This window comes from Colletotrichum lupini, chromosome 4 (genome assembly GCF_023278565.1).
Source record: "Colletotrichum lupini chromosome 4, complete sequence".
In the NCBI taxonomy this organism is placed as follows: domain Eukaryota; kingdom Fungi; phylum Ascomycota; class Sordariomycetes; order Glomerellales; family Glomerellaceae; genus Colletotrichum; species Colletotrichum lupini.
In genome coordinates this window covers 6,163,880-6,190,619 of record NC_064677.1, presented here as the reverse complement: position 1 = coordinate 6,190,619, position 26,740 = coordinate 6,163,880, and the positions used below count along the sequence as shown (strand labels likewise).

The window sequence follows — 26,740 nt, the reverse complement described above, 5'->3', positions numbered from 1 at the left end:
TCTTAAGTTAAGGGTAATATTTTTAAAAAAGCGCTTTAAAGCTATAGTTTTTTTTATAGTTTTTTTAAAATAAAAAAGCTTAGCTTTAGTAATTAACGTTATAACCGTTGCTTAGTATACTAATTTTTATTAAATTAGGCTATTAAAAAAATATTATATATCTTTAAGATAATTATTATATTACTTTATTATTTACGAAGTTAGTATTTCTAGCTAGAAATAATAATTACGTACTTAGTATATTACCATAATAAAGCGCAAAATATTTCGTTATATAGAGATATTAAATATAGTAATTAATTACTTTAATATAGGTTATGCTAAAGTTAGTTAAGAACTATAATAATTATAAGTAAATAAAAGCGACGTCTAGTTTAATTATAATAACTATATAAAGCATACTCCTAACCTTTTCTTAGTAGCTCTTTATTTCCTTTTTTATTACTTACTCTTTATTTAGTTTAAACTCTTTTTAAAAAAGAGGGGTAACTAAATATAATAAATTTATTAAGTCGAAGCGCTTAGTAACTTACTTAATATATACGTTATAAATAAAATAAACTTTATAAATAATATAGTCTTATAAAATCCGTATTTTAAAAAAGTAATTAATTAGTCTATTCTTTTTAAAATTAATATATTTTTTTATATTATTAACGATCCCCTGAGCTACTTTTTAGTTATTTTAATAGTATAGAATAATAAAGTTATTAATATAAAATACTAGTATTATTTTTTTATTTACGGTTTAGTAAATATAAATCTCTTCGTAGTTATATATTATATTTATATTTCTAGCACGTATAGCTTTAACGAGGTAATGCGGGATATTCTTATAAAGAATATAAAAAGTGAATATTTATATAGAAGTAAGAATATATGAATATAGGGGAAATAAGCGTATATAAAAGAGGTTTTTATAGTAAAGAGAGTAATATAGTTGAATTACTATATGAGAAGTTGCTTGCTTAACGAAAGGTCTAGGTAGGCAAATACACGCCTATATATAGGCATAAAAACCTCCTACTAGAATATTCCATTGCTTATTAATTATGATATAATTAATAAGCGTATACGTAAGTGAATACGTAATCGTAGTACGTAATTCCGCCTCGACTAAATTCCAGATTATTCAGTTACCTTCCAGTACTTTCCATTGCTCACGTAAGCTTATATAAGCAGTATTGCTTACATAATCAATACCTATAATAATCTACAGAAATCTTAGATTAATATGGTATATAGTTTGCTTACGTAATATTGATAATAAGGCGAATAATAAGGTAAACAAAGTTACCTTCGTAACAATAATAGCCTTATTAAGCTATTATAGAGCTTTTACTTAGAATAAAAAAAGTATAATACTAACCTTATTAAAATTTAAAATAAAATAACTAAAAACTAGGGTACTTTTATTTATATTAAAAAGAGCGTTATAAGTAAGGGTTAGTAAATTATTAATATTAAAATAGTAGCGCTTATTATAATACTAAAAAAAAGAATTTTTTTAAGTCGCTACTAAGCTCTTTAAATTTAGTATCTTTATATTAGGACTTATTAAACTTAAACTTAAAGTCGTCTTACTTATCGTTATTATTAAAAATATAATTAATAATAAGAGTACGCTTTTTAATAAGAATCCGAGTCTTAGGATTATAAAAAATAAGAGTAGTACTATATATAATAATAATATAAATAAGTACCTTATTTATTAAGAACTTAGTAATGCGTTTATAAAAAATAAGGAAAATAAAAAACTCTTAAATATATATAATAATAATACCCTTAGGAATCTTTTTATAATACTAAGCTAGAGCGTTAAAGTTATTTTATAAAATAGTCGCATAGCTATTATTATAAAAATAAGCTAGTTAGAAACGATTAAAGTAAAAAACAATCTTAGTTTTATTATTAATATTAAAAATACTAACTTAAAAAAAGAAATCTAAGTTAGTAAAAAGAAATTCGCTAAATAATCGCTAACGACTTATTATAATTAAAATTAATAAGTTTAAATACTCGTAATTAATAGCAAGCTCTTAAAAAGTAGCCTATTTAAAATAAACCTTTTTTACCTTATTACTTATTAATAAGTTAGTAATATAAGTAGTAACCTTCTCTTATATATTAATAATATAACTAAAAATATAAAAAACGTAGCCGCGCTTATAAAAATTAAAGCTACCCTACTCCTTAATATTATAAAACTCTATAAAAGTATTCTAAATAAACTAAGTAGCACTATATAGCTCCTTAAGAACTTAAAAAACATCGTTAGTTAATATTTTAATAATAGATTAGTAAAGACTTAATAACTTATAATAAAATACTTCTTCTTATTAATTTAATAAATAATATACTCAATAACGTAAGTACTAGTAATATAAATAAGCTCGTTAATATTATAATATAAGCTAGCTAAATAGCGTATATAAAGAGTACTACTATAAAGACCGCAGAAGCCCTTTTTAAAATTATATTCTATATTAAATATATCCTAAATATATAAAATAATAAATATTTCGGTAGATACTTAGTAATAGTATAATAAGAGAGTCGTAATTAAAAAACGATATAAAATTAGAATATTATAAAAAAAAAAGTATAATTATATAAAAAAGAATTTATAAAACGGTTACTAAATAAAAAGAGGGAAGAAAAAGTAAATATATAACTAATAACAAAAGAAAAATCTTTTACTATACTTAATAACTTAATAATAATAATAACTACGAGGTTAAATAGGCTTTTATATATTATAATAGTTAAAATACTTTATTATAAATATATATTACTAACTTAATAACTAGTTAGCGCGCTATTACTAAATAATAATAATAAGGTATCCGTTAAATAAAAAAATAAGAATAATATTTTATTCTTAAATAAGAAAGGATATTATTAACGCCTTATAGAATTTATTATAAATAATAACGTTAATAACTTTATTATTAATATTAAAAAAAGATATTACGTAATAACTTTAGGGACTAAAGTTATATAAGGGGGGAGTAATTATAATAAATTTAAAATATAATTAATAATAAAACGCCGATAACTTAGTAACTAGTATATAAATCGTATTATAAAAGAACTTTTAAAAAGCAGAGCCCTTATAAAGGACTTTATAAGCTTTAGTTTTATAATATACTTATACTTATATTATAGCCTTACTAGTTAAGTACTTATAGCTTAATCTCTTATAATATCCTATACTATTTTCTTTTATAGCTTTTTATTAATTAAATATAAAAGTAAATAAAAAATAGTCCTAAAAACGGTTATAGTAATTACTATCTCTTATATTTAAATATAAGAGCGTTATAAAAATATTATTATTAAAGTATTATAGAGGTCTGCGGGCCCGGTTTAAATATTTAAGACTTAATAAAGCTTTACTTAGTACTTAATAAAGTAGTTCTTATAAGCTCTGTTTTTATATAATAATAGAGGTTTATTATAAGGGTTCTTTACTAACGTCGACTTTAATATTAAGAATTATCTTTTTATAATTAGTACCTCGTTTACTACGTATTTTAGCGTTTTATTAAGAGCCGTTAAGAATTAAAAGCTCGAGAACCTCTATAATATATATAAGTACTTATAAAAAGATTTATAAACTATATAGAGCCGTTTATAACTTAGTTATTATATCCCCTTTTTTACCCCTACCCCTAAGCTCGTATAAGGGGGTTATTTTAAAAATTAATAATAATAATAAAACTATATTAGCCTCTTTCACCTTATTTATTATACTTTAAAGTACGTTTATTAGTTACTTAGCGTCCTAAATAATTAAAAATCTAATAATAATACTATCCTTAATTATAAAGTTATTTTAAATATTAATATTTCCGAAGTTTAGATCTACTTCCCCGAGTACTCGAACTAACTTATTATTAATATTAAAAAGTTCTTATATTTTTTAAATTACTAAATTTACTTATTTAATTACAATAACTTACTCCTCGTATACGGGATTATAAAAAACTTTTTTATTAAACTTAATATTCTTTATAATAAATACTTATTTAAATACGGGTATTTAGACCCTATATAAGTTATATATTTTTAGTATATATCTAACTAAGTATTTTATATACCCGCGGGGAAGTATTTTAAACTCTTTTTAATATATACCCCTTTTATAATCCTTATAAAAAAAGTATACTTAATAACTATATACGTAGAGGTTATTAAAATACGGGGTAATTAGTTTAAAATCTTATACTTAGTAACCCGTTTACTACTAGCGTTAATACCGCTTTTATTAGTTAATTTTTATTATAATAAGTAAATTTCTTTTATTAGCCTCCCGTAAGGTAATATTATAGATAAAAATTGTTATTAGTACTATTTTATTTTATAAATTCGTAAAGAGGTTCGTAAAAAGGCGTATTTTATAAGCTTTAGTAATTATAAATTAACTTACTCTTTTAGTATTACCTACGGGTTTTTTTATATATAAAAATAGAAGTTCTATTTTAATTCTTAGCTCGCTATATTACGTTTTATCTACGCGTTTAATATTTATAATTAAAAGAGCGGTCTTATTATTATTTTTAAAAAAGTAAATTAGAGTCCTTTTTTAATAACGAATCGCTACTTTAAAGCTTTATAATATAAAAAGCACTTCCTTTTCTATTTTAGTCCTTAAAAAGAACCCCCTAAGCTACTTATTATATTTATTAGAAATTATAAGTATATATTATTATTTATTAAGAGATAGTTCGAAGTAAAAGAGATCTTAGTATATATAGTACTATAGTTATAAAGCTCTTTTTAAGAGTAGTCCTCTTAAGACTATTATTTTAACTTTAGATAATATATATACTTTATACTTAACTTATAATAAAAGTTTAATACGTATACCTCGAGTCTTATATAGTAATTAATAAAAAGTATTAAGTCTAAAATAACCTATTTTAAAGTACTAAAAGAGCGCGCTATTAGACTTTTTATAAGTACGTTAATATAAGTAACGGAATTTTTTATAGCTAATTAGTAATATAATATTAGCTAAGCTTTATAAGATATGCTTAAAGTTTATAAAAAAAGGATAGGATTAAAGGAGCTTATATTTAAAAAAGACTAGATTATTTTTTTAAATAAGCTACTTTTTAATAATACTCTTATAAAGCGTTCCCTATTATAAAGTATAATCTAAACCGTAGTACTAGAGTATGCTTTTATTTAGTAAAATCTCTAAGATTATTTGTTTTTTTATTTTTGCCTTTGCTAGCTGCTCGGGCGATTCTCGATATCGATTATACGGTAGTAATACATAGTATTAATAGATACTCCCACTGTCTCGATAGATATCTCTAAGATTATATTAATATAAAATCCCTTAATATAAGCGACGTTTTAGAGCTTCAAATCGTAAGTTCTTTTTTTTTTAGGTCCGTCTAAGACGCCCTTTATAATATAAGTATTACGTATAATAATAAATAATATAATAATTCCTAATTTAATATAGTCTTTATTACTTAATAATACATAACTCTTAGGTTTAAATAGGCTCTTATTATTAATTAAATATATTATTTTATAACTATTTATTACTATCCTCTAAGAAAGGGGGTAAGTACTACTTATAAGGGTACTAAAAATTATATTTATTTCTAAGTCCTAACTTTTTATAAATATAGCGACTACGTAGCCCTCGTTTTAGTTTATTAATAAGCTCGTTATAAGTTAATTAAAGGATCTTTTTAAAAACCTAAGTTTCTTAAGGGTTCTATCGTTCTTTAGTTAACTAGCTTTTTTAAACTTATTATAAAATAATGTTTATTTACTTAATTTAATAATAATAAAGACTTTTTTTATATAGCTCCTTAGTATTTATATTAATAACTTATTAACGTTTTAGTTTATAAAGACTTGTTTTAATTTTTAATATACTATAGGGCGCTATAAGTATACGTAATTATAAGAGTATATAATATTACTTTTATTATTTATATCGTTAACTAAGTTAGAGTATTTAATAAAAATAAAATAAGCCCCTTTTTAATTTAAAAATCGTTTAGTATATACGTCCTAGGTTACTAAGCTAAATATATATATAATCTCCTCGAGGGTTCTTATATACGTTCTAAAAGCTATTAATTTATTAAAAGTCTTATATATATATTAGCCTTATATAAAGTTAAGTCTAAACTTAATTATAATTAAGAAGTTAAGTACGGCGATCTCTTTACTAATTTTTAAAATATTATACGTTTTAACTTAGAAATAAGTAAACTATTACTTTTTATATTAATATTAAGGGTTAATTCCGGTCCTCGCTTTATTAAGGGCTTATTAATACTCCTCTCGAACTATATTCCTTATTACTAATTCGGAGGGCGCAAATTCTTATTTTAAATATTTAATAATTTACTATATACTAAACTTAGTACCGTTTTTAGTAGCTTTTTAAAATACGTATTTATATAATATAGCGTTAACTAATTTTATTAATTACTAAGTAAGGACTTTAATATATATATTAATAATATTACGTTTATAAGCTATAAGTTACTTATATTTAGTATCGAGCTCTTATTATTTTTAAATACTCTTAAATATATAAATCCTTTTTATAAATACGGTATAAAAATAGATTTGTTTATATAAAATAAATAATATAATTAGTTTTATAAAAAAAAACCTAGCTTAGTTCTATAAGTTATTTATATTTAAAAAAGTTAAAAAGTTCGTACTAAGAGTTATATTTAAAAACTATTAATAAAGGATTTTTTAGTTTTTTAGTCGTTTTTAAATACTTTATAACGGGCTTAATAAGCTCGTAGTTTTTTATTATTATAGGTTATAACTAATTATTTAAATTTAAAAGTAAAATAAGTATTATAAAGAGGTTAAGGAATACGTTAGAATTTAAAACGTTTAAGTCGACGTATTTTTAAACCCTAACGCCCTTATTTATAATATAAAGTACGTTAAACTATTTAATTTAATTATCGTAACTAGTTAATTTAGCTTAGGTTAAAATAAGTATAAATAAGTTAGTTATTTTAAAAAGATTATAAAAATCGTATTAATAAGTACGTTATTATAATATAAAATCTTAATTAAGAGCTAGGCTTATAATTATTATAAGTTATAATACGTAGTAATAAGTATACGGAGTATAATAAAAGTAGCTTAATTATTAAAATAAAAATAGATAAAAAGAAAAGGTCTATATATACGATATTTAAAATAGATACGTGATTTAGTACGTAACGGGCACTTTGTGAGGTGCGATTACTATCTCTGTTACGTGACATTAGGAGACTCTTTATTTACGACAACCCATTTGACTTTAATGGGTTTCTCATGCAAATCAGTCAGTTTCTGCCCTCCTTAGGGAACTCTGCTTGAGTTGCCTGGTTCACGTGAATGATCTTAGAGCTAAAACTTTTTTTAGTTTGTATTACAATAGCTCCGGTCTTCTTCTCTGCCGCCATTTATGTGACACTTTCTCAGACGTAAGAGCTTCCAGAATACTCGTAGCCTAAGCTTTGGATACTAAGTAGGCCTTCCTTAAGCATCAACTTCCTCGATCGATCGATTTCCCGATTTCCACCTCGCCTCTACTACTGGACATTCATCCCGATAGACATTGTCTCCTTGATTCTCCAGGCTGTAGGAGGCGCGATGTCCTCCGTCAGCACGACGAAGGAGGCTGCGGACCGAGGCGTCAAAATTTCACTCGCTGGACTTGTGTTACAAGTTGTCTCGCTTGCGGCGTTCTGCGGACTTTTTGGAGACTACATGATCGCTTACAATCGATCGAAAACTCGTCCTCTGATGAGTAGGAGACTCGTGGTCTTCCTAACTTTCCTGAGCCTTGGTACCATGTTTGTACTGCTGCGTTGTGTCTATCGAATCGTGGAGCTGCATGAGGGCTACTTCAGTCACTGGTTCCGAGACGAAACACTGTTTATCGCGTTAGAGTCAGCGTAAGTGACCCTTTTCTATGTCTGACAAGAGTGAGTGCTGACATTGCCTAGCGTTATGGTTCTAGCCGTTTTTTCTTTGTTAGTCGGACACCCGGGACTTGTATTCAATAAGAAGGAGAGAGAAAGACTTGACGCAAACAATGCGCTCAATCCAGAGTCAAGCGAGGGCGGTGGTAGCAATGATAAACCCGACAACAACGCGGTCACAGATGGGAGCGATACTTCAGTCAAAGATCCGGCGCCAGCAGCAGCTAGAGAGAAGTCAGCCTTGTCCGCAAGCGTCTAGAAGGCAATGTGTCACAAGTAGAAGTTATAGATGAGACAAAGAGATGGGCAGAACTTTGTTAGAGAAAAGACATATAGGATAGAAGTAATTGTCTTGCGACTACTATATATATTAATGGCACCTGCTTTAGTATACTACCTACACTTAGCACCAGATGCGACGTGTTCTTGAAAAGCTTGCTGGGTCACCAGTGACCAGCTTTCCCCTCCCCATGTCAATGTCAGTGTATCAATTTTCTTGCAACACATGCACGGACGAGGGACAATCATCCGAACATGGTCATGTGTCGAGCCTTGACAAAGATGATGGTTCCTCGGGCTCTCAGTCTGATGCCTAAAATCGGTCATTGTTAGCCTGAATCTACCTTAGGTAGAATCAGCTACTGATCTAAATCGGCCGACCCAACAAATCCTTTTGCCATAATGAATAATATTGTCCAGCAGAAAGAAGTTTGGGAATTTCAGAATCTCAGACGGTGTAGGTGCATTGAGTTCCATGCCACAATCCTGGAAGCTGTTCAATTATTAGGTCTGCTATCAATAACACATCATGTTCTTCAGAGGCCCTTGACAAATTGTAATGCATTCACCGCTAGAAGCTTTCTTTGTTTATTTACTTTCGTTCTCCATGGTAGACGGGGACTCAACTTGTGGTAGGTACTCCTAGTATATCAAAAAGAGCACCATTGTCTCTTCCGATCTGCTGGATTGATTTCTAGGGGTATACACTCTTCTATACCATTTCATGAGCAGTAGATATGATAGGAGCCCAGCTCAAAGTCTCGAGCTTTGCAAGGTACCAAACTGATCATGTTGATTGCGCAGGTTTTGCAAATCTTGTTGCACTTTCCGCTGCTAAATTGGATTGCTCGACGTGACTTTTGTATTGATTCTTAGCAGCTAGTACGTCTTCATACTTGTTGTTGAAAGATCCACGGCGATCGGCATGACTTGGTGGAGGTGTTAGCAATATCATGCCTCAATGTCGACTACCAAATCACTCACGTCTGCGCGTTCGAGCTTGCTGTGCCAGCCAGTGGTGCTAGGATCTGGTGGCTTTCGACGCTTTACTTAAAGCCATTGATTGTGGTGCCATTGGGAATCTGTCCAGGAGGATAGGGTCTTCTTAATCCTAGCGGATGAGCTTTGTTTTTGTATGTGGTGTTTGATGCCTTGGTTTCTGCGTGCGCATGCTTGTTTCGGGGTCTGGTATCAAGCTCGTGGTCGGTCTGGGCTATGATAGGGTGTAATGTGGCTGAAGCTCCGGTAGTCCATAGTCTTGCTGATAAGCCGCGAACAGTGATTTGAGTTGGTAATTCTGCGGCGGACTGGCAATAGAAACAGAGATATACAATATACGAATGCGTGTTTCCTCAAAAGAAGGAGAGAGGACGCGAAAGCTGGTGACAAGTTTATGCAGCCACTCGCCATGAGGGTGAAAGGGAAGTCTTTGACTTGAGAGCTGGAGAAGGCCCTGTTGCCATGACTTTCACCTCGATGAGAGACGAAGACTAATAAATAGAGCTACGGTAAAAGTATTGTAGTGAATGTGGCTGTTGGCAACGGTCTATTGCACGCTAACTGACAAACATCACTGTGATAACTGGTAAGTGAAAGAGAACCTAGCTTTGGGGGTATCATTAGATGAAAACAGGTCTGTAGATTTGTCGTGATCAAACACGTGACGGCTCGTAGACAAAAAATAGGGCGTTGTTCGCGTCTCAGCAGCTGGCGGTCGGTCTGGTGGTCGGTGAGGTGAATGCCGTCAAAGAAGTGAGCACCCGCCTACAGTGAGTACGAGACAAACTTCCTTCCCATTACTTCTTCACCCTTGCCGCCCACCCGAATTCCCTTTCACATCACTGAGTCTTGAAAATCCATTGGCCTTCTCTCTCATTCCCGCTTTGAATCTTTGGTTTTTTTTTTGGTTTTTCTTTTCGTTTTCGCTTTCCAGACAGAATCGCGGTCGCAGATCGTGGCCGACGTGAGAATGCCTTCGATTGCAGACATTCCTTGCGAGCTGATGACATCCATTCTGCGAAGCCTGGACGATTTTGAGACTCTTATCTCAGCTTTGCTCGCATGTCGCCATATTTATTCCTCCTTCAAGCAGATCGCTGGCACTGAGTTGGCCATTCTTCGTCGGAAAATCGGGCTAGACCTACTCCCATATGCCGTCGCGTCTTTGGAAGCGTCAAGACTAAAGCCAAGCCCAGGTGACGATAGTTCCATCCGCGCCTTGCTCGACCTACTCTACGATAACCCTTCACAGTTGGTGGCCAGAACCGCTTCGATATCTTCAGAACTCTTGCGAAGCATGTCGCGCAAGCATGACTGGGTGACTACTCTAGCACTCAATTATGCGGCAGAAGCTAAAATTCACCTCGCCTCTGACATCGCAGCATCACCAGAGGCCGTCGATCTGTCTCCTTCCGGATACGTCCGCTTCGATGGGAGATTTGCTCTTCCACAGACATCCACCGTGGGTGAACGAACAACCTGGCTGCGTACATGACTTCATTGAGGACAAGTTTCTTGAAGGTAAGTTGCTTGGGTACCACAATCTGTTCCGATTCATTCACCCATATATATTTGACCAGCTTCCATCGACGTCCTTGCCCACGATGTCACCCTCGGCGAATATGAGATCGACTATTTGACAACCGGCGGAGATAACATGATGATACAGTCATGGGTTAGTACTCTCTACCAATCGTGAAACTGAATACGTTTCTAGTATGCGACTGTGCTACTGATTGGATGTCATAAAGCTCTCTCACGGACTCGACTTCCTCCGTCGTTTGATATTGAGAACGTCTCGAGAGTCTAAGCGAGTGCTACATGAATAGGCATTCAATGCCGGCACGACTAATCTTCCCGATGCGGTTGGGTGTATCATGGATGACCATGCTTACAACAACACCGACTTAGAAGACTTCAGTGCATCTGAGCTTGCGACGATAATTCCCGCCTGCGAGAATGTTTGCAACAAGGACAAGGGCCTTACGCGGGTTGGTATGAGGCTAACACTTTTGTGCCGCCGCCTTGCTGGGTCTACAGACCCGAGAATAGTTGGCTGAGGAGACGTGTATACGTCTTTGGGATTGGGTCTACATTCGAGGGCCCGACGTTCTGAAGCTGTTTGCCATCGCCAGATGTGAAGACGATGGCCCTTCCGCTGAAGCATTGGAGGAGATGGAAAAATCCTTCAAGCAGAGATCCTTGATCTGGCAAACATCGACCATGACGTCTTGGAGCAAAGGATACACCAATCACAATCTTTAGCCAGGCCAGTAGCGGGATGCTCAATAGCATGTCGCAGGTTCTGATGGTTTACCAAGTATGTAGCAAGGCAAGAAACCATAGATCATGAACATGAAATCCAAAAGATATTCTCCTGTGTATCGCGCAGCTTCCGATCACATTTGGGTTGAAACGACAGCTTGGGAACTAGGAGATGAAATCGACATGTCGGAACTGGCCATGGTCAAGCAAGCAAAATGTCGCATGCAGTTGAGTTTAGTTCAGAGAGGTTTACACATCGGACGTGGGTCCGGACCTTCAAATCGGAATGAGCTTAGTCATGCACCGGTCCTCGGTGAATTGACCCCAACGTTCACCGAGACGAGAAGCTCCCCAAAAAAGCACACGAGCTAGATGAAACAACGTCACCGGCTGGCCATTGCAGCCACATGTCTTCTCATATCAAGCTCTCGCGGCTAAATCTGCGGCCATTGAGCTCAAGATGCAGCGCGCAAGCTACGCGACAGCAGAGACGATCTCACCATGACTTCAATCACTTCGTGTGTCGGTCAGGTACGAGGCAGCTCACCCATCCCTCCTCGATTGTGCCAGAGCTAATAGGAAAGCCGCAGACGCCTCCGAAGCTGCACTCCAATCGCCGAACAAATTCAAGTTAGCGGTAAAGGACAATATCGCGACCGAAGGGCTGCCGACAACATGCTCCTCCGCCATCCTCTCCTCCCACAAAAGCCCCTACGAGGCCACCATCGTGCGCCAGCTCCGGAAACGAGGTGCTCAAGTCGTAGGGAAGACAAACATGGATGAATTTGGCATGGGATCCCACTCGCTAAACTCGATCCACGGGCCTGTACTCAATTCGCTGTCTGCGACGCCGACCTCTGCTGGCGGAAGCTCAGGAGGCAGCGCGGTTGCGGTTCAGACTAGCGAAGCGGACGTCGCGCTCGGGACGGATACGGGCGGTTCAATTCGCCTTCCTGCGGCGTACTGCGGTGTGGTTGGATATAAGCCCTCCTATGGCATGCTGTCGAGGTTCGGGGTTGTTCCGTATGCGAACTCCTTGGATACCGTTGGTCTGCTTGCTAGGGATGTTGATGTTATCGAGGATTTGATGTTCAGCACGGGACTGGACGCGGAACATGACTCCCAGGACCCGACATCCTTGTCAAAGAGCTTCCGAAAGAAGCAGCAGAGTCAAGCGGCCACTGGTCGGTCACGGCTACGCATCGGCATTCCTCTAGAATACAATATCGAGGAATTGGATCCCAAGATCAAAGCAGCCTGGTCTGACGCAGCAGACCTTTTGCAGAAATCCGGCATAGAGGTGGTTCCGGTATCATTACCGTCCACAAAGCACGCTCTATCAGCATACTACGTCATCGCACCGGCAGAAGCATCTTCCAACCTCGCCAAGTACGACGGCGTCCGCTACGGCACCCGCGGCGACGAGAGCGATGGCGCTGGCGAGGTCCTTTACTCCAAGACTCGCGGTCTTGGCTTCGGCGAGGAAGTCAGACGCCGCATCCTCCTCGGCGCCTACAGCTTGAGCTCCGAGGCAATGGACAACTATTTTATCCAAGCCCAGCGGGTGCGCAAGCTCGTGCAGCGAGACTTTGACCGCGTCTTTAGGCTGGAGAACCCCCTCTACGACGAACAGCAGTTCGACTTGAGCGATATGAAGGATGAGGTCGAGCTTCAGGATAAACTCGGCCCTTCGCAGGTGGACTTCTTGTTGTGTCCTACTGCGCCGACGTTTGCACCGCGTATTGAGGATATCAAGCGGCAGACACCGGTGCAGATATACATGAATGATGTCTTTACAGTGCCGGCCAGTCTCGCTGGGCTGCCGGCCATCAGCATCCCTACCAAGATCAAGTCGGAGGATGAAGAGGTGGACGGTAGCCGGCGTGTCGCGGGTCTCCAGCTGATCGGTCAGTACTGGGATGACAAGCGGTTGCTCAGCGTGGCCAAGAATCTCCTTAGCCAGTTACCTGCTTGATCATAAGTCAATCGCCAGAAGGCTGGCAAGCACTGTGTAAGAATAATCGTCGCCGTGTGAGAGGCGGCGCTCTGGAAAAGTGTACTGTACAGTAGAATACAAATGGAATATACCCTGGGGGATCAGCCCACTCACCCTTTCATCCGATACCTCAACGCCACGAGAGAAGCCCCTATAGGTCTACTCACTTCCATTCTCGTCACCAGCACAGCAGGCGCCCTCTAGGTCGGGGGGGGTCAGGTCAAACTGTGGCGTGGGTGGTGGAATGGTTAATGGTCACCAATTATTCACGCCAACCAGCCTACTCGACGACAGGCTTAGCGAGTACCCGAGTTCGAATCCCAGCATGAGCGCCAGAGATGTAGCCCCCAGTTCAGCACCGGGGGGGTGAACTCTTTTGTCTTTTGCATCTCCAAATGATTAGTCATTATTGTATCATACGTTGATGAGATAGAGATTCCTCGAGCACTAAAGTCCATCTGCTTCATACATTCAAACCATGCTTTTGTCTATTTCGTACTCTGCTCGGTAGGAGCGAGAGATTGGGTATCATTCTTCGCCATCGCCATATACTCAAGGTGACCGGTTTCTGCTTCTAGACCTCGATCTTGACCTCGAACTTACCACATCCATCGGCTCCCCAGCAGCACTCCTATCCTCCGCCACCTCCCCTTCCGACTCGTCCGCCCCATTCTCTCCCGCATTCTCCTCCCCATTCTCTTCCTCATCATCCAGGAGCTCGTCAATATCGCCCAATGGACTAATCCTCTCCTCAAGCTCGCCCAAATCCACCAAGTCAACCCTTTTAGGCAACTCCCTGAAACTCGTCGCGCACACCCTCGTCTTGGTCAACAAATCATCCACAAAGTCATCCATAAACGTCAAACTCGTCCCCGCCCTCCCCTTCCTCCTCAACTTCCTCCGATCCTCCAAGAACGGCTCCAGTAAAAGGTACACATCCTTCGCCTTCCTCGTCATGCGCACGTAGAAACACGCCAGCGCGCGCAGGTACTTGAACTTGTCCCCGCCGAACCTCAGGTACGTCTCCAGCACCTCGTCCGACGGCGCGAGCTGCAGCAGCTTGAAGGCGAGGCACAGGAACGGCGTGGGCTTCTGCGTGACGCCCGAGGTGCCGCCTATAAACGTGACGTGCTCCACGACGCGGTCCACAATGTCGGCCTCGTTGACGGCGAAGCACTGCTCTTTGTAGAAGTAAGAGTCGATGATGCGCTCGCGGACCGCCTTTTCCATGATTGTCGCCGGGTTCTCGCCGTTGGGGGCTAGGGAGGCCGAGGAGCCGCGTTCGTCGAGGAAGCGCCGCTCGTCGGCGTAGACGAGGTCGGGTTTGCTCATCTTTGCGATTTGTGTCTCTCTTTTTCTTTCGGTGAAAAGGGCAATACGGTGTCGTCGTCGAGGTTACGGTGTACGGCTTTGCGAATCGATTGTGATGCGGGAAGTGTCGATGGAGATTAGGATTGTGTGGAATTGAAAAGTCGCGATTTGTCGAGGGTAGCTCTTCGGGTAGTGGGGTGGGCAGTGATGCGACGGGAGCTTTCACGAGTGACGCAGGTTGGAAAAGTTGGGAGGTCGTTGCGGAACTGAAAAGGCGCTTATCGATTGTTGCCGTGCGAACCAAGTAAACAGCCCACTTCCAAGTTCACGCTCACGTCGCGCACCTCCAACGACTGCGACGCTGGCCAAGGGTGAAAAGCCGACGCCATCATCGAAGCTCTAAATCATCCTCAAATCATTCAAACCATCTATGAAAATCTACTTGAAGTGTTGAAAATATCAAAAACGACCATATATTCATCACAAAATTCCACAGTTTGCTGCCATGGTGCTCCTCACCTCGTCCCAAGTCTCCGTCCTCATCTCCTCAGCCATCGGTAACACCCGCCCTTCCCCCCGTTCCCGCATTCCAGTCCCGCACCCCCAAATCAAACAGAACAAACAGGCTAACCTCAGCAAATGCGTTCCTGCGCGCGAGGCGGCAAGCCGCGTTTGCGTGCAAACGCATTTTCCGTAAATCCAACAGTCGTCTCATGTACCGCGGCCCTCTTTCTTAGTGGCTACGTAATCCAGCAGCGCACGCTGAGCCAGCTGCGCCAGGCCATCAAACCCGAAACGCGACCCTCTCCAAAGGCGTCGTACTACGTGCCCGAGCATCTCAAGGACGCAGCAGGCAACGGGCAGAATGTGCCGCTCTACGGGGGCGCGAACGGGAAGCAGGAGCAGATCATCATCGAGGTGAACCCAACGGTGCCCGACAAGCAACAGCAGGAGCAGCCGCAGCAGCAATCAAAGAAACAAAAGGCCGGACAAAAAGCAGCGGGATGGACGTCCGACATGTGGCAAAAGATGATGGGGCCGTCGGAAAAGGAGGATAAGGGCGGAGTCAGCAGGGAGGACTTGGAGAAGATGGACGAGAGGGAGAGGAATATCAACGGGTGGAATGTCAAGGACCAAGCGAACCCGGACCCCGAAGCGTCGAACCAGAAGCCCATCAGCCGGGCCGAGAGACGGCGTTTGATCAAGGAAGAGCTGAGGCGGCTGTCGGAGAGCGAAGAGAGGGTGTACTACCAGCGACGATTGTGGTAGATATGACGTTGGGATGGGATATATATGGGACATGAATTGCGGTTTCCATGAGTATACATATGGGAACTTTGGCGTTGTTGAGGTTTTTGGGAGATTGATTATGAGGGATGTTAACGAATTCGATATATATAGGTCAATTATGTATACTCATGTAGATAGGAGACGTCGCATCGGAGCAAACGAAACTAAAAGATGTTGCTGGACCCGATCAATATGAGCGTTTATATTGATGTGCCGAGAGGACTACCTGAAATCCACATACCAAACGATCATTTTCGTCAAAGTCAACCCCACCACGGCCCGCGAGCCGGATTCATGCCTTCGTCAGCGTTGTTGAATCATCATGTCTCTCCCAATGTACCCTGAACGCCAAACCCCAAAGCAATGCGATCTCAAACGCAGCCAACGCCTATTCTTTTCCTTCATGCTCACGTAGCTTAAGCGTGGCGGTTGGCGGCATCTTCGAATGCCTCTCTCTGCATTCTCTCCAACTCCTCGAGGGGAATCTGGCTGTTTTGGAACTTGTTTGCCTTCTTTTCACGGCCCTGTATAGGTTGTCAATGACCAAATGTTCTTGTGTGTGTGATTGTGTGCTGGGTGGCCCAAAGTCTCGACATACCTTTTGCACTTCTTTGTGCTCTGCGGCGGCCTCTAGCACGGCCGGGACGTAGTCTGCGAAACCCAGTTGCTCGAGGGCCTTGGTGATGTGGTCGCACGCGATGGTCTTCTTTGCCTCCTTCTCTGAGATCTCGTTGGCTTCCGAGGAGATAAGGGTGATGAACTCGACGCAGCACTCAATAAGCAGGTCACGAGCCTCCTTGGCGAAGGCAACGCCAGCTGAGGGCGGCAGAATCTCGGTGACGATCTTTTGGACGGTGGCTGTGTGGCATGTTAGCTTGAAATTCTCCGACCAAGCGAGAGCAAGAGATGCACCACGAGAGCGAGCATCTCTTGGGGGTGGAGTCACGTACCCTTGGGCAAGGACAAGTCATCGTTGCCTAGTAAAGTCATGTCAGCATTTCAGGTTCAAGAATCAGGCTGAGCGAACCCCGAAAGATACCCAGGCAGTATATACGCCCGTAAGTGTCCCTTACACTGAACGACATGTTGGTTGTGAGGAAGTGCAATGAGACCGTCGCATGATACAGACAAAGCTGCGTCATGCAACGTCATTTACATGGACCATCGGTAGGGTTGGGGTGCTCTTGCAGAGAATGCGCATGTCGCTTTGTAGGCCCGGCAGTGAAGACCAGGCAGGCACACGGGCGGAGCAAAGTAGAAGCCTCATGAAGAGCGCCCGAGTGCGAAAGGAAAGGATGAACTTCACTTACCCGCAATATCGTGATCAGACATGGTTGTGGTATGAGACGACGGTGTCGATGAAACTGGAAAAGTTGGCTAGATTGAGAAACGTGGTCGATTTTGTTTGCTTTTCAACAAGTATTAGGCTTTGGCCTTGGCAGAGATGAGAGACTGCAGGAAAGAGTCGTGATATTCTTGTGTCGACTGTTGACTTATACGGAAATTGGTAGTTGGTGGTGAAGAAGACGCGGTGGCGGGGTGGACGTGCAATTTGATTAGGTAGGCTAATCGCCGACTTTGTAGGTCTGGCTCACTCAGTCTCCGGCCGTGTGTTTGGTGGGGTCTTTTATGCTCCTTGGGATGCGGGACATCGAGTGCATTTGAACCCCCCGCGCACCTTGAGGAAGCAGGGGCCACTGAGCCACAGAGTGAAGGCTCAGTCACTGCCTGGTCCCGCCTTGGTGGGGCGCACTTTTTACACCACAGTCGAATTCCATTCAGGGACGGGACAGCGGTGCGCCGGCGAAAGATACCTCCGCGGCTCCGCGATGCACGGACCAACAGACCCCAATCACTCCAAATTTTTTCTTAGCCTTAAAACACGAGATATTCTGCAATGGTTCAGCCTCTTCTTCTTTTTCGCATCAGCAAACAGCAGAGCTCAGAAAATAGCCATGCGTTCTTATTTCAGAGCAGGCGGCGGCTCTGCTGAATGCTTGGATTGAACTTGGTAGGTCTTTCCCTTCCCTCTTTCCCGCCCTCCCCTCGATATGATGAGTCTTGTTGTCGCCCCAAACTTACGAGGAATAACTCCCCTCATAGTGGTGAATGACCTTCCTGCCAAACGGAAACGCCTGATCTGTCACCATGAATCATTCTTTGTCTGCAGTTCTAGCCTTTAGATCGCATTGCTAACAATGATTTCAGGAAGTGCAAGCGCTTACTACCAATTCAATCGATTCACTGCTATGGCCGAATGCGCCAGCAACGATGGACAACTCTAGATACTGAACAGCCGAGTCGCACGGCTTGAGAACCTGGGTGCCAGACAATGTCTGCTAGTGTGTCCGTTATTGCGGGCTTTGCTCACCATATCATGCCCGTAGATCTCCAGTTCAAGGTAAGCCGCAAACGCGAGAATTTCTTTCCAATTTCGCCTGTAAAGGTTTGCCAGTGATGATGAAACATATTCCATGCTAATCCTGAATAAACAATGTGGAATAACATATGAGCTTTTCATCTTTCATCTGAGGCATCTTGTTACCAATGTTTTTCTATCTACACTTCTATGGCAAAACAGTTGCTAACAATCAATTTCTAGTGAACTTCTCTACTCCGCATCATGATACGCTGAAAGCTCTCCGGCTTGCCACTTGAAGTACTTGCCCGAAAGGTCGTGCTGAGGCTTGACGACGAACCGCGCCATGACGCTGCCGGGCTGCTCAGGCTTGAACAGCTCTCCCCTGTCGAAAGCAGATACGAAAGAGGTGTGGTCCTTGTCGGCCATGTGCCCGGCTCCTGTGTCGCGGATGACCTTTTGCATGGCTGTGTTGACGCGGCCTGGGCTCATGGCGATGCTGGTGATGTCAGGTTCCTCTACTGCCAAGTATGCAGAGAGGTGGTTCATGGCGGCCTTGGAAGTCCCGTAGGCTCCCCATGCGGCGTATGCGCCAGTGGCTGCGCCGGATGACACCCAGAGGACGCAGCCCTTGGACTTGCGCAGCCCGGACAGAGATGATTGGACCTTGACATGATCAGGTTAGAGAGTAGTAGATAAATGAATCAGAGTTTTCACTCACCAATGCGAGCCCACTAAACACGTTGATGTCGTATGCCTTTTTCCATTCCTCGATTGAAGAGTCTGCTATGCGGGTGACGGGCTCCAGGACGCCGTGGTTGATGACAAGTCCATCAATCTTGCCAAAGGCCTTGACTGCAGCCTCGGCGATCTTTGGGATTGTCTGCATTCATTGTCAATTCTGAAATCTTTATCGGAGCCATGTTTTAGTCCTACCTTGAGATCCCCCAAGTCTCCGGCAACATACTCGACCTGTCCGGGATGAGCAGCCTTCAGAGCCTCCAACTGATCCTTGGACCTCGCCGCCAAGACAACCTTGTGGGATTCCTTGATGAGGTGCTGGGCGATGGCAAGACCAATGCCTCGGCTGGCTCCGGTCACGATAATCACCTTGGAGGACATATTGTGTGCTATGGTCTGCTTTGCGAGAGATGCAAAGTTGAGTTTGGTGGCTGTTCCCAGGTTTATTTCCGACTTATGATCAAGGAAAGGGATGCAGCAAGCGGGACAAGTAGAAAATGACTCTGCAACGTGAAGATTGACCGGGAGGCTTGCGCCATTCCGATGCAGCGTAGCGCTCTTGCTGTTTCTGCCCTTGTGCCGTGGAGCGGGGCGTGGACCATTGAGTGTCCTTATCTTATCAGGTTGGCGGGGTCGAGAGCTCTGGTCTGCTTGAGCTTGAGCTCTCATGACATAACGTCATTGTTCGAGATCCGATCTTCAAGCTTTGTGCTTCACTTCAACAGTTCACAAGGCCTTGTCTCTTCACAATACTGTGACAATGAGCTCAACCGTAATACTTGGTTCTGGCATTATCGGCCTATCAATCGCATATTACCTAGCAGACCATCAACCAGGCTCGACAATCCACCTCGTTGACCCTTCACCAGAGCTGTTCGCCTCAGCTTCAGGCTATGCAGGCGGCTTCCTCGCAAGAGACTGGTTTTCACCTGATTCAGCCTCCCTCGGAGCGCTGAGCTTTGACGAGCACAGGACGCTCGCCGAAGAGCATGGTGGCAGAGAGAAATGGGGATGGTCCACGAGCACCACATTCAGTCACGCAGCAGCACCCGTAAAGAAGGGCAAGAAAGATGCTGGCTGGTTACAGGACGGCGGTAGCAGAGCAGAGGTCGTCGAAGCCGTCGAGAATCCAAGTAATGGGCCACCGTGGTTGAGGAGGGAGCATGGCGATGACGTGCAGATCATCGGGGATCCAGAAACCACGGGCCAAGTGTGCGTCTCCAGTCCAGCTTCATGCACTCATGCACTCATGCACCCACATGATGCACACACCATCTCCTTCTCTCTCTAGCAAGCCACTTCAACATGCTGGCTGGGCATGAAATCTGACTGCAATCACCAGGGATCCCCTCCGCCTATGCCACTTCCTTCTCGAAGAGTGCAAATCTGCCGGCGTTCGCGTCCACCACCCGGCCACAGTCCTCTCCATCCACACCGACCTCCGCGATGAGCTCTCATCAGTCAGGATAGGAGAAACGACATCCTCCACAGAGACAGACGTCCCTTGCACCCGCCTCATCATCGCAGCCGGCGCCTGGTCACCTCGCGTCTTCTCACAGCTGTTTCCCGGCACATCATTACAGGTGCCCATCTCCAGCCTCGCGGGGTACTCGCTCGTCGTGAAGCCAAAGCCTAGCCCCCCAGAATCGAGCTCTGGGAACGTCAAGGCTACGACAGCCTGCCACGCCATATTCAGCACCGACGGCGCCGGCTTTTCGCCGGAGCTATTCTCGCGGGGCGGAGGCAACGTCTACGTTGCCGGCCTGAACTCGCCATCCACCCCTCTCCCATCTCTACCAGGCCAAGCGCCTATCTCCGCTGAAGCCATCGCCAAGCTCAAGAGCGCGGCGACGCGCATCATCACGAACAGCAACGACAGCGGAACGGATCTGGAAGTCGTCCGAGAAGGTCTCTGTTTCCGCCCGGTGACGGACTCAGGCGCTCCCATCCTGACCCGGATCCCGGACGACCAGCTCGGGGGCGTCGCGACGCGCACCGGAGCCGAGGGCGGTGTATTTCTCGCGGCGGGATATGGGCCTTGGGGCATCAGTCTGAGTCTCGGGACGGGCAAGGTGATGGCGGAGCTTATGCAAGGGCGAAAGCTGAGCGCCGATATATCAAGGCTTGGCCTGACGTGAGGGTACCAAGCCTTGTGCCCAGCTAACCCGCTTGGTTTAGCTGTTCATGCAGAACCTATCATGGATTCGATGATGGTGATGATGACCAGGCGGCAATGACATCTCTTAGGTGGAAAAGGAGGCTCCTCCAGAATTTCCTTGGAAAATACTTCTGCCCAAGGTCCCTCGAGCGCAATGGCTCCAAGTCCTAAACCCGATCGATGAGGCGACGCCGATATCACGATCAGCGTCTACATCCACATCGCCACTCGTGACTCTTGGAAAGCCCGCACACCCACGGTAGCGGCTTGCACAACGGCGCGGGTGCTATGACAATGCCTTAGTAGCAGCCGCCCGTGGCGCTTGCGTCGTGAGGGTGTGTAGGTGTGCAAAGCACCGGCCAGTCTCCATCGTGGGAGAGCACTTGCTCCTCAGAAGCCGAAACGCCTGGGGGGTAAACTTGTCAAGGAACAGGCTGGCGCGGCTACATCGGCTCTTTTGCTGTATGTCAAGAGCTGGGCCAGAAAGAAAGAAGAACATTACAATTTGCCAAGTTCTATCTTTACGAGGCGGACGCGGCGGGACGGTGTTTGTTGAATCTGTCTCCCGTCGGCAGTCGTACATGGGACAGATGCTATTCTTCTGCCCATCGTGTCCTTCGTTTCTTCTCGTAAAACACGGCAGAAAAATCTCTTTTCGCCCTGCCAAAATTTTGCCCAGAAATAGCCGCCCATGGTTGGGTCCAAGACTATCCCGTACCCTATGGAGTATGTCATACACTAAGAGCACGAGGATATCCACTGCGTGAACTAGTAAGGAGGCGGGAGGAGAAACTATGACAGGGTTCACTGACCAGAACGTGATCCCTCCGAGGTTGTCGTTGTGGGGATTAGTGAACAAAAGAAATATGAGATGAGCACTGAAAAGAAGAGGCCATCACGGACCTCGCGCCAGGGCTAGGCTGACGAAGGTGGACTGTGAAAGTATGAACTGTATACATAGGCCGTAGGCATACCAGGAGAGAAATCTCTTCACCGAAATGGAGTTTGTCGAGTGAGCACACGAATGGAACAATGTAGCTTAATTTCTGGAGAACTTTGGTTGGGTCGGACATTGCGATCCCTGGGCAACGGAGCGCATTTTTGTGGAATTTTGCGCCGTTCTCCGCGGCAGTTCCGTGCTTATCCTCTCCATGCCTCCCAAGGGCTGATTGTTTGGTCAACCCAAGCTGCTGCTAACGTAGTCCGTGGAGCGGATTCAGAGGCTCCTCAACGTTTCCATTGTAACTCCGTATTCCCATCTTCTTCCCACAGTTACTGTCATGATGTGTCATCCCTTGTTCCTGGATTTTGGACCCAATGACCCGTTCACCCCCCCTGTTCTAGCAGTCAGGTACACGTGCCGGTAGAGTGACGAATTCACATCAGACGAAGCAAGCTGACTGCATCGGTGAAAACCGATAGTTCGGTTCTGTTAATAACCACCACCCCCAGGGCCCAATCTCTCATCGTTGTCCCAATTCGTGTCCCCTGTCAATGTGCCTTGCCGGGGCAACAAGCCTCATTCTGCAATTGAGGCCATAGGCTCACTGTTTAACTCCATCGTTTTGCATTACTAGAGGATTACCGCAGTACATATAGACGCTACCCTGCCCTCGAATTCCGCACTATTTAACCTTAACCCTTTTCTTACCTATCCTTTTCTCTATTCTATCCTCTTTTTTATTAAAAAATTATTAAAATTATAATTTTAATAACTTATTAATAAGCTAATATTACTATTTAAAAATAAATAATTTATATTTATATATAAGTACTAAGAGTTTTATTATTATAAAAATAATAATAAATATACTAAGATATTTAAAAAAGCTTTTTAATAAATTTTTAATACTATTTAAAATTATAGTCCTCGAGCTATAAAAAAAAGCTAAGGTATTATATTAATACGGCCCTATCCGTTTCATTAATATTATTAATAATCTTTTTAATATAAAATATATTATTAATACTTTATAACTACGTTATTATTTTTTATAAATTATATTTAATATTAATAAGGATTTTAGTATTATTTTTTAATTTATCTCTTAATTTTTTATTAAAACTATTATTATAAAGTTAGTTTACTTATTAATATTTTAATAAGTATTTTAACTTAATTTAGAGGCTCTTATAGCCCTTAAAAAGAGGCTTTTAAAAGACTTATAATTAGACTTTTTATTTATTATAAATAAAACTATTATAATTAAAGCTATAGCACTAATTACGAACTTTAATAATAAGTAATTAATAATATAATTTTTTTTATAATAAGCTTAAAAAAGTATTTTAATTTAAATACTAAGTAAGTACTATACTATTTTATTAAAACTATATTCTTATGCTTATAACTTAGAAAGAATTAACTTTCTTTGATAATAAGGTACTTAGAGGCTATAGGCTGTTATAGGCCTCCCTTGCAGTATCTCGGGAGCTTTTCTTCCATGTCCCTGGATAAGAGTCCGACAGAGAAGAAAGAAAGCCATTGGTTTTTCCTTTGGAGGCTCCGTTGCGTGTCGCATCCGCGAGACTCTCTAATTTGCCACAGTTCAAGCAAGGGCGCGCAAATCAGACTGCACGGGGCCACGGGTACCTGCATGTCTGGTCACTCAGCCTCATATGCAGACCTGTCTACGACTCTATGTAGGGTACCTGTCTCATCTCCTTTTTCTTCGGGTGTGCTATACCTCTACACTAGAATAGCATTATGACCTATCCTCTACTCCGTGCCGGGCAGTCACTGTCAATTCCAAGTTTTTTGGCCTCGACACGTCGCCCACCACAATGCAGCAATCATGATGGTGTTCATCTCATCAATGCCCGCAAGTACCAGCAGCAGCCTAAGAAACCCCAACGTCGGCACGGCAGTTATGTGCCGCGTGAAATGTGATGCGTCAGCAACGGTTCCCAGGCATGGGCCCCTCCTTCCTTCTCTAGAAGCTGTCACGACTCATGAACACAGCCAGCTTGAGGTTTACACGCGATGTCATCCCCCCATCACACTTACATACACTACGTAGTATGTACTATCGTCCGGTGTGCATCTGTTCGAAGTAATTAGTGCACCGTACCCATCAGCCCGAGCGGGGATGAAGTCAGTCATCCACACTGGAGCTGTCTGTCAGCTTATGTTGGTTTCCAAGGCTCTGGTAGCTACCCGTATCCAATGATCCATTGGGATCTACTAGGTAGAGGATGAAGATCACCACCCACCCACACAATCACACACACCGCAACGAAAAACGGTCCACGAGAGCCAAGTCTACTCATGCACGACTCATCATGCAGAACTAGTATCGCAAGTACCTCTCAAGTCACGAAATCCTCACGATAGTCGATGGAACCAACCCCGCCAGGCGTGAACCAGTCCTACAACACCAGCTGAAGAACCGTGAGAAATCCACCACACGGGAAGCCGACCGTGCCCCTAACCCCCTTCCGAATCGATTGGCTACCTCCCACGAGATCTCGACACCAAATGCACCTTTCTGACAAGCGCAAACGGTCTTCCGGATCCGAACAGATATTCTGTACGAATACGGAGTAGGCGGGGTGCTCGGCATTGCGGGCGCCTAGGCTAGCGCGACCTACATCACTGTGACTATCGATCACGGGATAGGTGTGTATGTCTCACCGTCCTCACAGACGAGATCTCCATGTTCGATCCCGAGCAGGCCTACACTTCTCAAAGACCGCAAAAGCCCGTCTTGCCGGGAATTACGGTCGTAAAGGCCGTAGCTTGCTTTCATAAGCCTACTGTATTTGGCATCCCGACACCCTCGTGGTGAAGTTTAATCCCGGGAGCTTTGACCCTTTCTGAACCTTTGAAGAAACAATTTTGAGTTCAGCGCGACAGGGGCGTAAATTGTTTTCCGGGTTTGCCCAAAGGAACTCGAAAGGGCGTCGAAGTTGCTACCGTGCCATGCCAAGACGTCTGGTTTCCACAAACCGTGAGCTGTCGAGTCCGAAAAATTCATCGAGCACCATTAGGCTTCGGCACCAGGTGGTATCGTCGGAGGAGGAGCTGGGAGCTGTTTGTCCGCGCCGCCGCCGCCGCCGCCGCCGCCGCCGCCGCCGTCGCCAGCACAGCAGCACAGCGGGGGGCCTGTCTCTGTGTTTTAAGCTTCTGTGCCTGTCAGGCACAGCCATCCCAGCACTTCCGCAGCGTCGCATTCGAGAGCCACAGCCATGTGGGTGGTGAGAGAAAGGACGGGCAAACTCGCAAAAACCGAAATGCGAGCACGAGGTGCAGAGAGAGTAGTGAGAGCAGTGCTGCTGCGCCACGAGGTTTGTTTTGGATGTCCACGTGGAAACATTCGATGGCATCCTGTCCCCAACCTTTGCGGGAAACGAAAAAGTTTACCCCACTCGCAGAGATACCATGGAGAGAGAGTCTAGACTAGCAAGAAAGGGAATTCGTAATCATCACCTGCTCCCGGTGAAGTTTGGATACAATCACAGTCACACACACGGCGAGAGCGAAACCTGCGAAGCTGAAGGTGTACGCGGTGGGTTGGGCAATTGTCCAATCACAGGACAGAAGTCCCGAATCCCCCCATAAGCTCCGGCCTTGGCCGGCCCATGTTTTCTTTGTCTGCGAAAAAGATCACCAATTCGCCTCCGGTGGGAGACTTCGGTCAGTCGATGGGAAAAGCTCGGCTCATGTCCGTCTCTCTCTCCCCAAGAGCGGCCGCTGGGCGGGTAGGCTCACAGGACACGTTGATTGGTAAAGAGTCGAGACTCGAGGGGGGAGCCCGTAGACGGTATGTAGAACAAGAGATTCGGGCCTACTGAGGGGTGTTGGGCCCAGAGACAACCTTCGGGACTAGCTGTCCGCCCGTCTCCTGTGAATTCATTGTTTGCGGATGATCTAGCAGCAGAGAGCGCTGGGTCTCCCGTGCGTAAAGGAGAAACTTTTGCAAAAGGTTACGCTCGCAAGTCCCCGTCGGTGAGGGAAGGCCCGCGACGGGCAAAAACATGTACGGTTACCGTAAGGTCACAATCCTCGAATTTACACGCCCGAGCCGCCGTGGGTTCCGTGTTGCCATCAAAGTTCGGTCGGATCCGGGGGGCTTGGGGCTTTCCTCGAATTCCCAAAGGGCGGCCTTACGGGCTTCAGGACGAAAGCCTAAATTGGCTGTTTCGGTACCTTGCAGCGAGCGGCACGGCAGGGAAGAACGCGGAAACATGATTCTGTCATTTTGCGGGTAGAGTCGTCGCAAGGGTTGATGGGACGATTTAGAGATGCCCAACCGGTTACCCGTGCCTTCGAGCCAGGGGTGTTGAATGGGAAGAAAAAAGGTTCACTGACTAAGTTTCCCGTCTCGGCGGAACCAGGTCAGTCAGGTGCCCAGTTGTTCGAACCC

General features: G+C 43.0%; 7 protein-coding genes across 7 annotated transcripts; 4 read left to right on the top strand and 3 right to left on the bottom strand.

The window, feature by feature from the left end:
* Positions 1-7,323: 7,323 nt before the first annotated feature.
* Positions 7,324-8,235, top strand: CLUP02_08956 (parasitic phase-specific protein PSP-1; the record flags this gene model as incomplete). The annotated part of the gene is made up of 4 exons (XM_049287937.1): positions 7,324-7,333; positions 7,415-7,475; positions 7,536-7,949; positions 8,001-8,235. The coding sequence occupies 4 exons, from the start codon at positions 7,324-7,326 to the stop codon at positions 8,233-8,235; spliced, it is 720 nt and encodes a 239-aa protein (XP_049145080.1).
* Positions 8,236-8,500: 265 nt separating this feature from the next.
* Positions 8,501-10,131, bottom strand: CLUP02_08955 (uncharacterized protein; the record flags this gene model as incomplete). Its single annotated transcript, XM_049287936.1, has 9 exons — positions 8,501-8,568; positions 8,642-8,741; positions 8,974-9,038; positions 9,081-9,184; positions 9,240-9,254; positions 9,306-9,562; positions 9,628-9,720; positions 9,825-10,019; positions 10,093-10,131. 9 exons carry the CDS (start codon positions 10,129-10,131, stop codon positions 8,501-8,503), a joined length of 936 nt encoding a protein of 311 aa, XP_049145079.1.
* Positions 10,132-10,224: 93 nt separating this feature from the next.
* CLUP02_08954 (uncharacterized protein) lies at positions 10,225-13,494 on the top strand (the record flags this gene model as incomplete). The annotated part of the gene is made up of 9 exons (XM_049287935.1): positions 10,225-10,572; positions 10,637-10,775; positions 10,835-10,929; positions 11,084-11,245; positions 11,307-11,482; positions 11,520-11,578; positions 11,647-11,781; positions 11,859-12,050; positions 12,110-13,494. The coding sequence occupies 9 exons, from the start codon at positions 10,225-10,227 to the stop codon at positions 13,492-13,494; spliced, it is 2,691 nt and encodes an 896-aa protein (XP_049145078.1).
* Positions 13,495-13,674: 180 nt separating this feature from the next.
* CLUP02_08953 (PRP38 family protein) lies at positions 13,675-14,847 on the bottom strand (the record flags this gene model as incomplete). Its single annotated transcript, XM_049287934.1, has 2 exons — positions 13,675-13,740; positions 14,119-14,847. 2 exons carry the CDS (start codon positions 14,845-14,847, stop codon positions 13,675-13,677), a joined length of 795 nt encoding a protein of 264 aa, XP_049145077.1.
* A 618-nt stretch (positions 14,848-15,465) lies between these two features.
* Positions 15,466-16,095, top strand: CLUP02_08952 (uncharacterized protein; the record flags this gene model as incomplete). Its single annotated transcript, XM_049287933.1, has 1 exon — positions 15,466-16,095. One exon carries the CDS (start codon positions 15,466-15,468, stop codon positions 16,093-16,095), a length of 630 nt encoding a protein of 209 aa, XP_049145076.1.
* A 437-nt stretch (positions 16,096-16,532) lies between these two features.
* On the bottom strand, positions 16,533-19,885 carry CLUP02_08951 (short-chain dehydrogenase; the record flags this gene model as incomplete). The annotated part of the gene is made up of 13 exons (XM_049287932.1): positions 16,533-16,640; positions 16,715-16,974; positions 17,067-17,093; positions 17,190-17,249; positions 17,279-17,378; positions 17,447-17,702; positions 17,795-17,938; positions 18,199-18,251; positions 18,342-18,452; positions 18,488-18,599; positions 18,732-19,141; positions 19,197-19,358; positions 19,412-19,885. The coding sequence occupies 13 exons, from the start codon at positions 19,883-19,885 to the stop codon at positions 16,533-16,535; spliced, it is 2,277 nt and encodes a 758-aa protein (XP_049145075.1).
* Positions 19,886-19,976: 91 nt separating this feature from the next.
* CLUP02_08950 (FAD dependent oxidoreductase superfamily) lies at positions 19,977-21,545 on the top strand (the record flags this gene model as incomplete). The annotated part of the gene is made up of 3 exons (XM_049287931.1): positions 19,977-20,428; positions 20,559-21,350; positions 21,407-21,545. 3 exons carry the CDS (start codon positions 19,977-19,979, stop codon positions 21,543-21,545), a joined length of 1,383 nt encoding a protein of 460 aa, XP_049145074.1.
* Between the last annotated feature and the right edge of the window lie 5,195 nt (positions 21,546-26,740).